This window comes from Ambystoma mexicanum, chromosome 6p, assembly GCF_040938575.1.
Source record: "Ambystoma mexicanum isolate Mex_15411 chromosome 6p, UKY_AmexF1_1, whole genome shotgun sequence".
NCBI lineage: Eukaryota > Metazoa > Chordata > Amphibia > Caudata > Ambystomatidae > Ambystoma > Ambystoma mexicanum.
In genome coordinates, this window is record NC_090935.1 from 63319976 (window position 1) to 63336864 (window position 16889).

General features: G+C 47.7%; 1 protein-coding gene across 2 annotated transcripts in view; it reads left to right on the forward strand.

Moving 5' to 3' along the window:
* LOC138511215 (long-chain-fatty-acid--CoA ligase ACSBG2-like) overlaps positions 1-16889 on the forward strand; it is a 531477-nt gene that overhangs the window by 428520 nt on the left and 86068 nt on the right. For both annotated transcript variants that reach the window (XM_069626743.1, XM_069626744.1), the window contains exon 9: positions 7969-8202. In XM_069626743.1, the coding sequence (XP_069482844.1) occupies positions 7969-8202 (234 nt within the window). The remainder of the gene's footprint in view (positions 1-7968; positions 8203-16889) is intronic.

The following is a 16889-nucleotide window of genomic DNA, read 5'->3' on the forward strand; positions in this document are numbered from 1 at the left end:
CCTAGAGCTGCATTCACCATAGGTGGCAATCTCATGCCAGTACCCTAGAGCTGCATTCACCATAGGTGGAAATCTCATGCCAGTACCCTAGAGCTGCATTCACCATAGGTGGCAATCTCATGCCAGTACCCTAGAGCTGCATTCACCATAGGTGGCAATCTCATGCCAGTACCCTAGACCTGCATTCACCATAGGTGGGAATCTCATGCCAGTACCCTAGAGCTAATCTCATGCCAGTACCCTAGAGCTGCATTCACAATAGGTGGCAATCTCATGCCAGTACCCTAGAGCTAATCTCATGCCAGTACCCTAGAGCTCCATTGACCATAGGTGGCAATCTCATGGCAGTACCCTAGAGCTAATCTCATGCCAGTACCCTAGAGCTGCATTCACCATAGGTGGCAATCTCATGGCAGTACCCTAGAGCTAATCTCATGCCAGTACCCTAGAGCTGCATTCACCATAGGTGGCAATCTCATGCAGTACCCTAGAGCTGCATTCACCATAGGTGGCAATCTCATGCTAGTACCCTAGAGCTGCATTCACCATAGGTGGCAATCTCATGTCAGTACCCTATACCTGCATTCACCATAGGTGGGAATCTCATGCCAGTACCCTAGAGCTAATCTCATGCCAGTACCCTAGAGCTGCATTCACCATAGGTGGCAATCTCATGCCAGTACCCTAGAGCTAATCTCATGCCAGTACCCTAGAGCTGCATTGACCATAGGTGGCAATCTCATGCCAGTACCCTAGAGCTAATCTCATGCCAGTACCCTAGAGCTGCATTCACCATAGGTGGCAATCTCATGTCAGTACCCTAGACCTGCATTCACCATAGGTGGGAATCTCATGCCAGTACCCTAAAGCTGCATTCACCATAGGTGGCAATCTCATGCTAGTAGTCTAGACCTGCATTCACCATAGGTGGCAATCTCATGCCAGTACCTTAGAGCTGCATTCACCATAGGTGTCAATCTCATGCCCCTAGCCTAGAGCTGCCTTCACCATAGGTGGCAATCTCATGCCAGTACCCTAGAGCTGCATTCACCATAGGGGGCAATCTCATGCCAGTACCCTAAAGCTGCCTTCACCATAGGTGGCAATCTCATGCCAGTACCCTAGAACTGCATTCACCATAGGTGGCAATCTCATGCCGGTACCCTAGAGCTCCATTGACCATAGGTGGCAATCTCATGCCAGTACCCTCGAGCTAATCTCATGCCAGTACCCTAGAGCTGCCTTCACCATAGGTGGCAATCTCATGTCAGTACCCTAGACCTGCATTCACCATAGGTGGGAATCTCATGCCAGTACCCTAGAGCTAATCTCATGCCAGTACCCTAGAGCTGCATTCACCATAGGTGGCAATCTCATGCCAGTACCCTAGAGCTAATCTCATGCCAGTACCCTAGAGCTGCATTCACCATAGGTGGCAATCTCATGCCAGTACCCTAGAGCTGCATTCACCATAGGTGGCAATCTCATGCCAGTACCCTAGAGCTGCATTCACCATAGGGGGGCAATCTGATGCCAGTACCCTAGAGCTGCATTCACCATAGGTGGCAATCTCATGCCAGTACCCTAGAGCTGCATTCACCATAGGTGGCAATCTCATGCCAGTACCCTAGAGCTGCATTCACCATAGGTGGCAATCTCATGCCAGTACCCTAGAGCTGCATTCACCATAGGTGGCAATCTCATGCCAGTACCCTAGAGCTGCATTCACCATAGGTGGCAATCTCATGCCAGTACCCTAGAGCTGCATTCACCATAGGTGGCAATCTCATGTCAGTACCCTAGACCTGCATTCACCATAGGTGGGAATCTCATGCCAGTACCCTAGAGCTAATCTCATGCCAGTACCCTAGAGCTCCATTGACCATAGGTGGCAATCTCATGGCAGTACCCTAGAGCTAATCTCATGCCAGTACCCTAGAGCTGCATTCGACATAGGTGGCAATCTCATGCAGTACCCTAGAGCTAATCTCATGCCAGTACCCTAGAGCTCCATTGACCATAGGTGGCAATCTCATGGCAGTACCCTAGAGCTAATCTCATGCCAGTACCCTAGAGCTGCATTGACCATAGGTGGCAATCTCATGCCAGTACCCTAGAGCTAATCTCATGCCAGTACCCTAGAGCTGCATTCACCATAGGTGGCATTCTCATGCAGTACCCTAGAGCTGCATTCACCATAGGTGGCAATCTCATGCTAGTACCCTAGAGCTGCATTCACCATAGGTGGCAATCTCATGTCAGTACCCTATACCTGCATTCACCATAGGTGGGAATCTCATGCCAGTACCCTAGAGCTAATCTCATGCCAGTACCCTAGAGCTGCATTCACCATAGATGGCAATCTCATGCCAGTACCCTAGAGCTAATCTCATGCCAGTACCCTAGAGCTGCATTGACCATAGGTGGCAATCTCATGCCAGTACCCTAGAGCTAATCTCATGCCAGTACCCTAGAGCTGCATTCACCATAGGTGGCAATCTCATGTCAGTACCCTAGACCTGCATTCACCATAGGTGGGAATCTCATGCCAGTACCCCAAAGCTGCATTCGCCATAGGTGGCAATCTCATGCAAGTAGTCTAGACCTGCATTCACCATAGGTGGCAATCTCATGCCAGTACCTTAGAGCTGCATTCACCATAGGTGTCAATCTCATGCCCCTAGCCTAGAGCTGCCTTCACCATAGGTGGCAATCTCATGCCAGTACCCTAGAGCTTCATTCACCATAGGAGGCAATCTCATGCCAGTACCCTCAAGCTGCTTTCACCATAGGTGGCAATCTCATACCAGTACCCTAGAGCTGCCTTCACCATAGGTGGCAATCTCATGCCAGTACCATAGAACTGCATTCACCATAGGTGGCAATCTCATGCCGGTACCCTAGAGCTCCATTGACCATAGGTGGCAATCCCATGCCAGTACCCTCGAGCTAATCTCATGCCAGTACCCTAGAGCTGCCTTCACCATAGGTGGCAATCTCATGTCAGTACCCTAGACCTGCATTCACCATAGGTGGGAATCTCATGCCAGTACCCTAGAGCTAATCTCATGCCAGTACCCTAGAGCTGCATTCACCATAGGTGGCAATCTCATGCCAGTACCCAAGAGCTAATCTCATGCCAGTACCCTAGAGCTGCATTCACCATAGGTGGCAATCTCATGCCAGTACCCTAGAGCTAATCTCATGCCAGTACCCTAGAGCTGCATTCACCATAGGTGGCAATCTCATGTCAGTACCCTAGACCTGCATTCACCATAGGTGGGAATCTCATGCCAGTACCCTAGAGCTAATCTCATGCCAGTACCCTAGAGCTGCATTCACCATAGGTGGCAATCTCATGCCAGTACCCTAGAGCTAATCTCATGCCAGTACCCTAGAGCTGCATTGACCATAGGTGGCAATCTCATGGCAGTACCCTAGAGCTAATCTCATGCCAGTACCCTAGAGCTGCATTGACCATAGGTGGCAATCTCATGCCAGTACCCTAGAGCTAATCTCATGCCAGTACCCTAGAGCTGCATTCACCATAGGTGGCAATCTCATGCAGTACCCTAGAGCTGCATTCACCATAGGTGGCAATCTCATGCTAGTACCCTAGAGCTCCATTCACCATAGGTGGCAATCTCATGTCAGTACCCTATACCTGCATTCACCATAGGTGGGAATCTCATGCCAGTACCCTACAGCTAATCTCATGCCAGTACCCTAGAGCTGCATTCACCATAGGTGGCAATCTCATGCCAGTACCCTAGAGCTAATCTCATGCCAGTACCCTAGAGCTGCATTGACCATAGGTGGCAATCTCATGCCAGTACCCTAGAGCTAATCTCATGCCAGTACCCTAGAGCTGCATTCACCATAGGTGGCAATCTCATGTCAGTACCCTAGACCTGCATTCACCATAGGTGGGAATCTAATGCCAGTACCCTAAAGCTGCATTCACCATAGGTGGCAATCTCATGCTAGTAGTCTAGACCTGCATTCACCATAGGTGGCAATCTCATGCCAGTACCTTAGAGCTGCATTCACCATAGGTGTCAATCTCATGCTAGTAGTCTAGACCTGCATTCACCATAGGTGGCAATCTCATGCCAGTACCTTAGAGCTGCATTCACCATAGGTGTCAATCTCATGCCCCTAGCCTAGAGCTGCCTTCACCATAGGTGGCAATCTCATGCCAGTACCCTAGAGCTGCATTCACCATAGGGGGCAATCTCATGCCAGTACCCTCAAGCTGCTTTCACCATAGGTGGCAATCTCATACCAGTACCCTAGAGCTGCCTTCACCATAGGTGGCAATCTCATGCCAGTACCCTAGAACTGCATTCACCATAGGTGGCAATCTCATGCCAGTACCCTAGAGCTCCATTGACCATAGGTGGCAATCTCATGCCAGTACCCTCGAGCTAATCTCATGCCAGTACCCTAGAGCTGCCTTCACCATAGGTGGCAATCTCATGTCAGTACCCTAGACCTGCATTCACCATAGGTGGGAATCTCATGCCAGTACCCTAAAGCTGCATTCACCATAGGTGGCAATCTCATATCAGTACCCTAGACCTGCATTCACCATAGGTGGGAATCTCATGCCAGTACCCTAGAGCTAATATCATGCCAGTACCCTAGAGCTGCATTCACCATAGGTGGTAATCTCATGCCAGTACCCTAGAGCTAATCTCATGATATTACTCTAGAGCTGCATTGACCATAGGTGGCAATCTCATTCCAGTACCCTAGAGCTAATCTCATGCCAGTACCTTAGAGCTGCATTGACCATAGGTGGCAATCTCATGCCAGTACCCTAGAGCTAATCTCATGCCAGTACCCTAGAGCTGCATTGACCATAGGTGGGAATCTCATGCCAGTACCCTAGAGCTAATCTCATGCCAGTACCCTAGAGCTGCATTCACCATAGGTGGGAATCTCATGCCAGTACCCTAGAGCTAATCTCATGCCAGTACCCTAGAGCTGCATTCACCATAGGTGGCAATCTCATATCAGTACCCTAGACCTGCATTCACCATAGGTGGGAATCTCATGCCAGTACCCTAGAGCTAATCTCATGCCAGTACCCTAGAGCTGCATTCACCATAGGTGGCAATCTCATGCCAGTACCCTAGAGCTAATCTCATGCCATTACCCTAGAGCTGCATTGACCATAGGTGGCAATCTCATGCCAGTACCCTAGAGCTAATCTCATGCCAGTACCTTAGAGCTGCATTGACCATAGGTGGCAATCTCATGCCAGTACCCTAGAGCCAATCTCATGCCAGTACCCTAGAGCTAATCTCATGCCAGTACCCTAGAGCTGCATTCACCATAGGTGGCAATCTAATGCCTGTACCCTAGAGCTGCATTCACCATAGCGGGCAATCTCATGCCAGTACCCTAGAGCTGCATTCACCATAGGTGGCAATCTCATGTCAGTACCCTAGAACTGCATTCACCATAGGTGGGAATCTCATGCAGTACCCTAGAGCTGCATTCACCATAGGTGGCAATCTCATGCCAGTACCCTAGAGCTGCATTAACCATAGGGGGCAATCTCATGCCAGTACCCTAGAGCTGTATTCACCATAGGTGGCAATCTCATGCAGTACCCTAGAGCTGCATTCACCATAGGTGGCAATCTCATGCCAGTACCCTAGAGCTGCATTCACCATAGGGGGCAATCTCATGCCAGTACCCTAGAGCTGCATTCACCATGGGTGGCAATCTCATGCCAGTACCTTAGAGCTGCATTCACCATAGGTGGCAATCTCATGTCAGTACCCTAGACCTGCATTCACCATAGGTGGGAATCTCATGCAGTACCCTAGAGCTGCATTCGCCATAGGTGGCAATCTCATGCCAGTACCCTAGAGCTGCATTCACCGTAGGGGGCAATCTCATGCCAGTACCCTAGAGCTGTATTCACCATAGGTGGCAATCTCATGCAGTACCCTAGAGCTGCATTCACCATAGGTGGCAATCTCATGCCAGTACCCTAGAGCTGCATTCACCATAGGGGGCAATCTCATGCCAGTACCCTAGAGCTGCATTCACCATAGGTGGCAATCTCATGTCAGTACCCTAGACCTGCATTCACCATAGGTGGGAATCTCATGCAGTACCCTAGAGCTGCATTCACCATAGGTGGCAATCTCATGCCAGTACCCTAGAGCTGCATTCACCATAGGGGGCAATCTCATGCCAGTACCCTAGAGCTGCATTCACCATAGGTGGCAATCTCATGCCAGTACCCTAGAGCTGCATTCACCATAGGTTGCAATCTCATGCCAGTACCCTAGAGCTGCATTCACCATAGGTTGCAATCTCATGCCAGTACCCTAGAGCTGCATTCACCATAGGTTGCAATCTCATGCCAGTACCCTAGAGCTGCATTCACCATAGGTGGAAATCTCATGCCAGTACCCTAGAGCTGCATTCACCATAGGTGGCAATCTCATGCCAGTACCCTAGAGCTGCATTCACCATAGGTGTCAATCTCATGCCAGTACCCTAGAGCTGCATTCACCATAGGTGGTAATCTCATGCCAGTACCCTAGAGCTGCATTCACCATAGGGGGCAATCTCATGCCAGTACCCTAGAGCTGCATTCACCATAGGTGGCAATCTCATGTCAGTACCCTAGACCTGCATTCACCATAGGTGGGAATCTCATGCCAGTACCCTAAAGCTGCATTCACCATAGGTGGCAATCTCATGCTAGTAGTCTAGACCTGCATTCACCATAGGTGGGAATCTCATGCCAGTACCTTAGAGCTGCATTCACCATAGGGGGCAATCTCATGCCAGTACCCTAAAGCTGCATTCACCATAGGGGGCAATCTCATGTCAGTACCCTCGACCTGCATTCACCATAGGTGGCAATCTCATGCCAGTACCCTAGAGCTGCATTCACCATAGGGGGCAATCTCATGCCAGTACCCTAGAGCTGCATTCACCATAGGTGGCAATCTCATGTCAGTACCCTAGACCTGCATTCACCATAGGTGGGAATCTCATGCCAGTACCCTAAAGCTGCATTCACCATAGGGGGCAATCTCATGTCAGTACCCTAGAGCTGCATTCACCATAGGTGGCAATCTCATGCCAGTACCCTAGAGCTCCCTTCAACATAGGTGGCAATCTCATGCCCCTAGCCTAGAGCTGCCTTCACCATAGGTGGCAATCTCATGCCAGTACCCTAGAGCTGCATTCACCATAGGGGGCAATCTCATGCCAGTACCCTAAAGCTGCATTCACCATAGGTGGCAATCTCATCATAGTAGTCTAGACCTGCATTCACCATAGGTGGCAATCTCATGCCAGTACCTTAGAGCTGCATTCACCATAGGTGTCAATATCATGCCCCTAGCCTAGAGCTGCCTTCTCCATAGGTGGCAATCTCATGCCAGTACCCTAGAGCTGCATTCACCATAGGGGGCAATCTCATTCCAGTACCCTCAAGCTGCTTTCACCATAGGTGGCAATCTCATACCAGTACCCTAGAGCTGCCTTCACCATAGGGGGCAATCTCATGTCAGTACCCTAGAGCTGCCTTCACCATAGGTGGCAATCTCATGCCAGTACCCTAGAACTGCCTTCCCCATAGGTGGCAATCTCATGCCAGTACCCTAGAGCGTGGCAATCTTTAATAAAGTCTTTCTGCTAGGATGCTAGCTGGAAGAGAATTCCAGAACTGGGTTTCTTGCACTGTGCAGGCTTGCCCACTTCTGTCTCCCGACTCACCCAGTAGTGGCACGGTGGCACGTCAGAGACAGCGTTTCTGGAATCTTCTGATGTTCCATTCAACCGAGGTGGCTTCAGAGGGCTCAGGGGAGGGGACTTGGGGGCAGAAGAATTTCAATTGAAAGTATTATGAAAAGGATTGAGAAGTAAGGTGAATGCAATCTATTTAAGTCTGCCATTCATGTTTGCATGTCACTTCCCTCTGCATTCTAGGACATCCTCCCAGCCCTGGGGCTCCCCGCTGGCCGATTCTTTGGTGCTGAAGAAGCTACACGCTAACGTCGGCCTGGATCGATGTCTCAGGTGTCAAACATCTTCTGCTCCCATCTTGAAGGACACGCTGGAGTACTTCTCAGCGCTGAACCTACCTATTCTGGAAGTTTATGGATTGTCTGAAAGCAGTGGTCCCCATACAGTATCCATTCCGAGTGACTTCCGCTTGACAAGGTCAGTGCCGGCTAGGGGCTAACCCTCCTTTTGGTAACTGCCCCCCTCACGAGGGGTTTATATTTGTAGTATGTGCAGTAAGCTGGATACATCCATGTGAAGGGCTTGCGTCAGAGCAAGAGAAGGTGTTCTTCCTTTATTTACTGTAAACATGTAGGAACTCAGGCCGGTTGAGCCGTAATGGTCCTCTGTGCCATACAAATGCTCCAGCATGTGCGCCTGCATGCATGTTTATGATGGGGCAAATGCTTGAGATTCCTCTGGAGCAACACCAAAATGCAGACGCACTCCATAGGAATCCACTGTAAACGCCACACTTGTGATTTACATAGTAATATAATGTGGGCACCTCCAAAACAGGCCAAGACATGTGCGCTTCTCATAAGCTATTTCCTTTGCAATGTGAATAACCAATGTTAACATTGCCCAAGTAAATGGGACCCATCCTATCGTATGGACTGTGTGAGCATGTAAGTCTGAAAGGGTCCTGACAGAATTAGAACCTATGCCTGCAGGCTCAACACATATCTCGGGGGTCTCCATTAAGATGAACCTGACCTAATGGCATGAACCCTCTTAATTGGCCTCACCATTCAAAGCTGTCCCCGGAGTCCCCCCCAATGTCCTGTAAATCTCCCCTTTTTTTGTTTTGGCTGAAAGTTGTTGACGCCAGCCTTTCCAAAGTATCCCTGTGTGTGCAGGCTTTCAGATTAGTGTGAAGAACCACTGTCACTCAGCTCTCTTTACTCCTGCGGGTGTGCATGCAACCAAACTCAATGTGTGCATCCTATCTTGATGAATGTGGACATATAAGCAAATGCATGTGGCTAAACAAAGAGAACAGGAGAGAATAAAGGATGTTTAGTAGCTGTCCTTCAAATGGATTGTGTCCTGCACGTATTCCTCATCTTAGATATATCCTTACCTTCATCTTGCTGTTTTGGAATTTTTTCACCAGAGGGCGCTCCCCTCGAGGCCGCAGCGTCGATCTCCCGCGGCGGCACCTGTCGAACACCGACGTCATTGTCTGTATAAGAGCCTTGAGCGCGCCCCATGGCTTCAGTTCTGTTTTTCCGTTAGCTTCGCTTTGGATCGCTTCAAACGGCGCTTCAATCTCTTGTGAAGAAAAAGCTATGTCGTCTTCTTCAAACCCTTCCACGCCAAAGATGGGATTTAAAAAATGTCTGAAGTGTGGGAAGAAAATGTCTCTGACTGATCCACACAAAATTTGTCTTTGGTGCCTCGGTTCCGACCACCGAATTGAAGACTGTACCAGTCGATGACCCATAAAGCCTTGAAAGAAAGCAGAGGTAAACTGGTGATGGGGGAGGGTTCATCGAAGTCTACTTCAAAAGGGAAAGACTCGGCCGAGTCTTCGAGAAAATATCATAAAAAGCATAGGTCGAGGAGTAGATGGAGAAAGTCTTCTTCTTCGTCATCCAAAAAGACAAAGAAAAGACAGCATCGATCTCCCTCATCCTCCTCCATCCAGCAGGAGGTGATAGCATGCCCATCAAAACATGACTCCCCGAGTAAATGGGAAGCCTTTTGAGTTTCCATGCTAATAAATTTTAGGAACGCGACCCCCTCAAAAAAGGCTAAAGAAGACCATGCCCCTACTCACGAAAAACGTGACAGAGGGAGGTCCAAAACAAGGAAAGCTGATAAAAATTCATCGAGGGTGTCATCGAGGGACTCTTCTCGATTACCTCATGAAAAAGACCCTTCCGTGCATAAATCAAAGGTAAAGGGAAAAAAAAAGGCGTCGATACATCATACACCATCTAAGTTGACATCAACGCCATCGAAGACTTCAAAGGCCCTCGAGTCGAAAATTCCTTCGAAGGAAACTATGTCAAGTTCACGTTTGATAACTTCGAAAGCTCCTTCGACAGTTTCCACAACCCCCTTGACGATTACATCGAGGTCATCGAAGGCACCCCTGAAGGGGAACACCCTGAAGCCATCCCGGCAGTTAAGAAATGTGTGTCTAAATATAGACCCTGCAATTCTGATCCAGAATACCTGAGTAAACATCCATCTCCAGAAAGTCTGGTAGTACAAGCAGCCATTTCCAACAAGAAATGCTGCATACCCTACAAACCCTCCAGATAGGGACGATAAAAAGATGGATGCATGGTCTAGGAAGATTTTTACATCAGGGAGTATGGCTTTGAAGTCTACTAATGTAACCTGTACCTTGGCCACGTTCACTTATACCCTGTGGGACTGCATGTCAGTGTCAGCTGAACACATCCCAGAAGGTGAAGCGCGTGATGGTTTTCTAGCCATAATAAGGGATGGAAAGGAGGCTTGGGGAGAATGCCTTCAATCAGGTGTGGACACAGCTGACAGTATCAGTAGGTCCATGGCAACTAGCACGGTGCTACGTAGATTTGCGTGGCTAAGAAAGTCTGGTTTTGCACCGGATGTGCAATCCAGGCTTCTTAATATGCCTTTTGACGGCTCGAGGTTGTTTGGCAGCAAGGCGGATGAAAGTTTGGAGAAGCTGCAGACCTCCAAAGCGGCGGCTAAATCTCTGTGTCACTATAAGACAACCTCAGCAATGCCCCTACACAGACTCATCTTCCTGGAGGGGTCGTCCTTTTCGTTATTATTCCTCTATTGGAAAAGGAAGAGAACAGGCCAGTCACAAAGAGGTAAAAGAAAACTTCCTCGGGGCGAAGAAAAGGTGCTAGATCTGCCCCAGCAGCGGCATCTGTCCCTTCAGCCGCTGCTGAAGCTGCCGCAAAACCACCTGAGGTTTTGACCCACAAGATCCCAGTGGGAGGCAGGATCTCACAGCATCTGGAAGAATGGCGAGGCAATACTTCAGATGCTTGGGAACTGGAAACAGTATCCCAAGGTTACTGCCTTCCTTTTCTAAAGAAACCTCAATCACCCCCGGAATACAACTCTGTCAAACATCCGGATCCGCTCCTGTCGCAGGAAGTCTTAACCCTGCTACAGAAAGGTGCAATAGAACAAGTACCTGTAGTGGAGAGGAACAGGGGTTGGTATTCCCCATATTTCCTCATCCCAAAGAAGGACAGAGGACTGAGACCCATCTTGGACTTGAGAAACTTGAACAAGTTCCTAAGGTAGGACAAGTTCAAGATGGTCACACTTTCTCAGCTCCTTCAGGCTCTCCAACTCCAGGATTGGTTGGTATCATTGGACCTTCAGGATACTTACTTTCATGTGCAAATCCATCTCAAGCACAGAAAGTACCTAAGGTTTGCGATTGGCAAGTCTCACTATCAGTTTCGAGTTCTGCCATTCGGGTTAACCTCCGCCCCAAGAGTTTTCACCAAGTTGATGGCGGTGGTGGCAGCGAGTCTCAGGAGAGGGGGGATTCATGTCTACCCCTATCTGGACGATTGGATGATCAGAGCACGCTGCCCGGATCAAGCCCAGGATCATCTGTCCAAGACTTGTCACTTCTTTCACAAGCTAGGGTTTTCTCTGATTTAAAAAAAGTCAAACATGATAGATCACAGAAACTCACCACATTCTGCAGATTGTAACAAGATTCCTGAATGCCCAGTATCTTCCGGCCTTCGATTTTCTCAGGTTGCTCGGCCTGATGGCATCCTGCATTTTTCTGGTGCAGGAAGCCAGATTGAGAATGAGATCCCTTCAATGGGCTCTCAGAACCCAATGGTCCCAATTCTCAGGGGAAATGTCAGATCTGTTGCAGGTTCCAGCCCAAGTAGAACAGGATCTACAATGGTGGGCTTGCAGACATCATATTCTCAGAGGAGAATCTTTTTGGCAACCATGGCCGGAGATAACAGTAGTGATGGGCGCCTCACTCACGGAGTGAGGAGCCCATACCAACGATCTGACAATCAGCGGTCGTTGGTCTCTATCGGCGTCCAAACTTCACATCAACCTTTTGGAGTTGAGGGCAATCAGACTAGCGCTGAAGGCCTTCCTGCCCTCTGTATGGGGAAAGAATGTCCTGATAATGACGGACAACACAGTGGCCATGTACTACCTCAACAAGAGAGGAGGAGTGGGGTCACTGCCGCTGTGCAGAGAGGCGATGCAACTCTTGTTCTGGGCAATACAAGAAGGGATCTCTCTTTCTTCTAGCCGGAGAGCAAAACACAGCAGTGGATGCTTTGAGCAGGCAGAGTACAGTCTCCCACGAGTGGGAACTAGCTCAGGAAGTCCTTCAAGAGATCTTCGCCCTTTGGGGAACCCCGCAGGTGGATCTGTTCGCGACCAGTGTCAACAGGAAGTGCAAACTGTACTGCTCAAGGGAATTTCCCCCGAGAGGAGCTCTACAAGACGCATTCTTAGTAGAATGGGAGTTTCCTCTTGTGTATGCGTTGCCTCCAGTCCCTGTGATCCCTCAGGTAATAAGGAGTTTGAGAAAGTTCAGGAAAACCATGATCCTAATTGCCCCGGATTGGGCCAGGAGAACGTGGTACCCGGACCTTCTGGACATCTCCATCTGCCCTCCAATACGTCTTCCAAGAAGAGAGGATCTTCTCTCACGAGAGGAAGGTCATGTTCTCCATCCGGAGGTCAACACACTCAACCTTCACGCATGGCTTCTGAGAGGTTGAGATACAAGGATTGGGATCTTCCGGATTACGTGATGGAGAGTTTGCTTTTGGCCAGAAGGCCAGCAACCAAATCTCTGTATCAGTGTCGTTGGAATAAGTTCAGTAACTGGTGCAGAGAAAAGAATGTGGACCCATTTCAATGTAATATCCCCACAATTTTATCTTTTCTGTTACATCAAGCTAATCTGGGGCTCCAGGTTGGTACGATAAAAGGATACTTAGCAGCGCTTTCCATTTTTAAGCGCTCTTCAGAAGAAGAATCTCACTTCAAGATACCTTTAATAGTTCAATTCTTGAAAGGGTTAAACAATGTATTTCCACCAATACCTTTCCAGGTTCCAGTGTGGGATATGAACTTAGTTCTAAAATTTCTCACATGTATTCCATTTGAGCCTTTACACTCTTGTCCGCTAAGGCTCCTTACTTTGAAAACAATACTAGTTGTAGCATTGACATCAGCCCGCATGGTAAGTGAGTTGCAGCCGCTCTCTAGCGGTCCTCCTCACACTATCTTTTATAAGGACAAGGGTTAAACCATTTTTTTGGCCGCAAATTGTTTCGGACTTTCATCTGTCGCAAAAAATAACTTTACCTACTTTTTAGCCTCCTCCTCATGCAAGCAAAGAAGAGGAGCGGCTACATAGACTAGATCCCAGAAGAGCTCTTAGTTTCTACATTTCAAGATTGTCAAAAATACATCAGTGTGATCAACTTTTTGTGGGGTACACTGGATGCAAATTGGGACTGGCGGTAACTAAACAAACATTATCTAGATGGATCATTTTGGCTATAACAGAATGTTATAGATTGGCTGAGAAAGAACCACCTGATGGATTGAGAGCTCATTCAACCAGGGGCATGGCAACTTCGACAACACTAAAAAGAGGTGTCCCTGTATAAGACATTTGTGCAGCAGCCACATGGTCATCCATGCATACCTTTATAAAACATTATGCTCTGGACCCAACGTCTTCTCAAGTAAATTGTTTGCTAAATCTGTACTCCATTGTGTACACGATTAGAAAAAGTCTGTACTCCCACCTCCGAGACAAAACTGCTTTGGGAGTCTATCTAAGATGAGGAATACGTGGGAGGACACAATCCATTCGAAGAAGAAGTTACTTACCAACTGTAACGTTCTTTCGATTGGATGTTCCTCCCACGTATTCCTCATCGACCCTCCCATCCAACCCCACAGTACAGTTTACGTGTATTACACTCTAAGTTCTTTTAAGGCTTGGGTCAAAAGAGGCACACCATTAATCAAAAACAATTGACTACAATATACGAAAAAACAGAACTGAAGCCAGCGGGCGCGCTCGAGGCTCTTATACAGACAATGACATCGGTGTTCGCCGGGTGCCGCCGAGGGACATCGATGCCGCGGCCTCGAGGGGAGCGCCCTCTGGTGGAAAGGAGAACAAAAAAATCCAAAGCAGCAAGCTGAAGGTAAGGATATATCTAAGATGAGGAATACATGGGAGGATAATCCAATCGAAAGAACGTTACAGTTGGTAAGTAACTTGGTCTTCTTTTCCACCGGTCTTTGATCACTGTCCTTCTCTTCACAGTCCCTTATCAGTAAATCATTCACCTTGCAGCAGTCTCGTTCGCCACAATCCTGCCTCGTCTCCACAGTCCTTAGTTGTCAGTCCTTATCCTTCGTCACAATCATTCTTCTTCATATTCCTTCATCAAAGTCCTTCTCCTTTGTCATAATCCATTACCACTGCTCCTGAATATCTGCAGGTTTAGCATTGGACAGCAATATATTGGTGTTATGATTTCAGACTTTCTTGGGTATATGCAGTTTTTGAAAGCTCCACATTCAGCATTTAGACCATAAACATGGGGTATATATGAACAATTGGGTGATTAGAATTGTGTACAGTATACATGTATACTATCATGTACAGACTGACACGTTCAGAACAGTAGTATTCATATAGATTACAATGTACTAAGCATATGTATTAACTCCAGATAACTATGGCATTACTGAAGTGCCAACACAAGGCCTCAAAACGCTATGCATTCAATGCACACACATGTGCATATTTTGTAAGCTCTAAGAACAAGCTTGCTTACTGGGAATATTCGTTAGATACATATATTAAGGTTTTGATTAATGGAGAATGGTCTAGCAGGAAAATAAAAGTCATATTTTTACATTTAGCAATTAAAAAAGCCCAAAAGATTATTTTTCAGTCTTGCTGACGCACAGGCAGGAAAAGCCCAGATTGTGAAAAGTCCCTTCTCTAATCTCATGGACCAATTAGGCAAGCAAAATGAAACATAGGACCAGGAACTAGATAAAGATAAGGACAAGGATCAAATTAATATAAAGACAATTGTTTTTATCAAATAAGATAACAGGACTGGGGCCTAACATCAAGTGTATGATGAGGTAACAGAAGACCTAACAAGGACCCAATTAATGTAGGGACATTTGATCAGATAAGATACCTAACAGGGGACAGGACACAGCTTCAAACTTAACAATCTCCTTGTTTTATGCATTCCTTTAGGATTCTGCAACGTTTGCATCTAGATCCGTCCTAGTGTATTCACCCAGTGTTTCACATTTACCTTCTTAAGCCCTTCATTGCTGACCTTTATGGTCGGAACCTCATTAGGCCGTCAACTCTTTCCATTGTTGGACACCCTGGGTTCGATGTCCAAGCCATACGTAGCTCCTAGTGGCAGCGTTGCGCCTCTTTTTTCTCATTGACTGGAAGGGTTATGCCACATTTGACCATTCCTGGGAACCTGCTTCTCTTGTGCACCCACCCCACCTGCTCTGTGTGTTCTTCCATCACTTCCTGTGAAAAACTATGCTCAATGTATGTCATTTGTAACTCTGTTTTTCAAGATATGCGCCCAGTTGCCTCAGGTCCCGGCGCGCTATATAAATAAACAAAATACAAAAATACAAATCCCCCAATGTCCCCAGGAGGGGGGTATAATGTCACGCACACATGCGCCACCTGCTCTGCATGCCGCATGCCAGTCCCCTTAGCTGGCCTTCAGCATAATCTCTGGTGCTTCCTGGGTGTTTGGCACCCTCCCCGGGGTCCAGTCTCGCATCCCAGCGGGGCGCGTCCCGTCGTCCTGGTCCTCAGAAGGGGATCACATTGACCCTTTGGGCCACCGTCTTGCTGGCATTGCGTGGCTCAGAGGCCCAGCCCCCTTAGTGAAGATGGCAGACCTAAGCATGTGGTGTGTTCATATTTGGCCAAGGTGGCAAGTGTACGCATTTAGGGCCTGATTCTCTGAACTAAATTGCACTTTTCACCACTAGTGCCAAAAAAAGGCACAGACCAGTTCCCAAAGGGCATCGAAATGTGTGCATCTTGGACATGCCCGTTCAGATGCACTTTATCACCCCTTTTGCGCATTTTCTAAAATAGTGGGTGTTTCTGCGCTTTTCAATGTTCATCCTAAATCCACAAACAGAATGTGCTTTGAAATGCACAGAAAATAGTCACATTCATACACACTGGTTCTTCACAGGTGCTGGGCGAGGCGTCATTTGGATTTGGACTTATAGTAACGATTAACGGTATCAAAATGATGCAATAATGATAAAGCAATGAAATGAAACAATGAAACAGCAAAGAATAGTGAAGCATCATTGACTAGAAAGAACAGATAGAAATTGGCTTTTTAAGCCGAGTTTGAAATAAATGATGAGAATGAAATTAGCAGATGAAAAAAAGAAGAGCATTACAGTGATTTGGGGCAAAGGAGAATTGACAGGAGTGAGATGGAACGCAGGGAGGTTTAGGAACAAGAAGAAGAAATTGGGATTGTGAACAAAGGGAACAAAAGGGATGTTAGTTAGAGTAGAATGGATGCATTTGTATACAATAGAGAGGAAATGGAAAAGAAGATGGGAGTCAAAGAGAGAAAAGGTGATGGAGTGGGTGCGAGGGGAAAAGAAAATTAATCGTAGAGTAACCTGAGCAAAGAGGGGTAAGATGAGAAGCAGGATGGCCAAGCAGAAGAGCTGAGTGCTTATCGATGTGAGAGAAGATGGACGATATAAAAGGAGTTTGGGAGCCCGAAATGATGGGAATGGGCAGGCGCAGCGAAGCGGTGCGTGCAGTA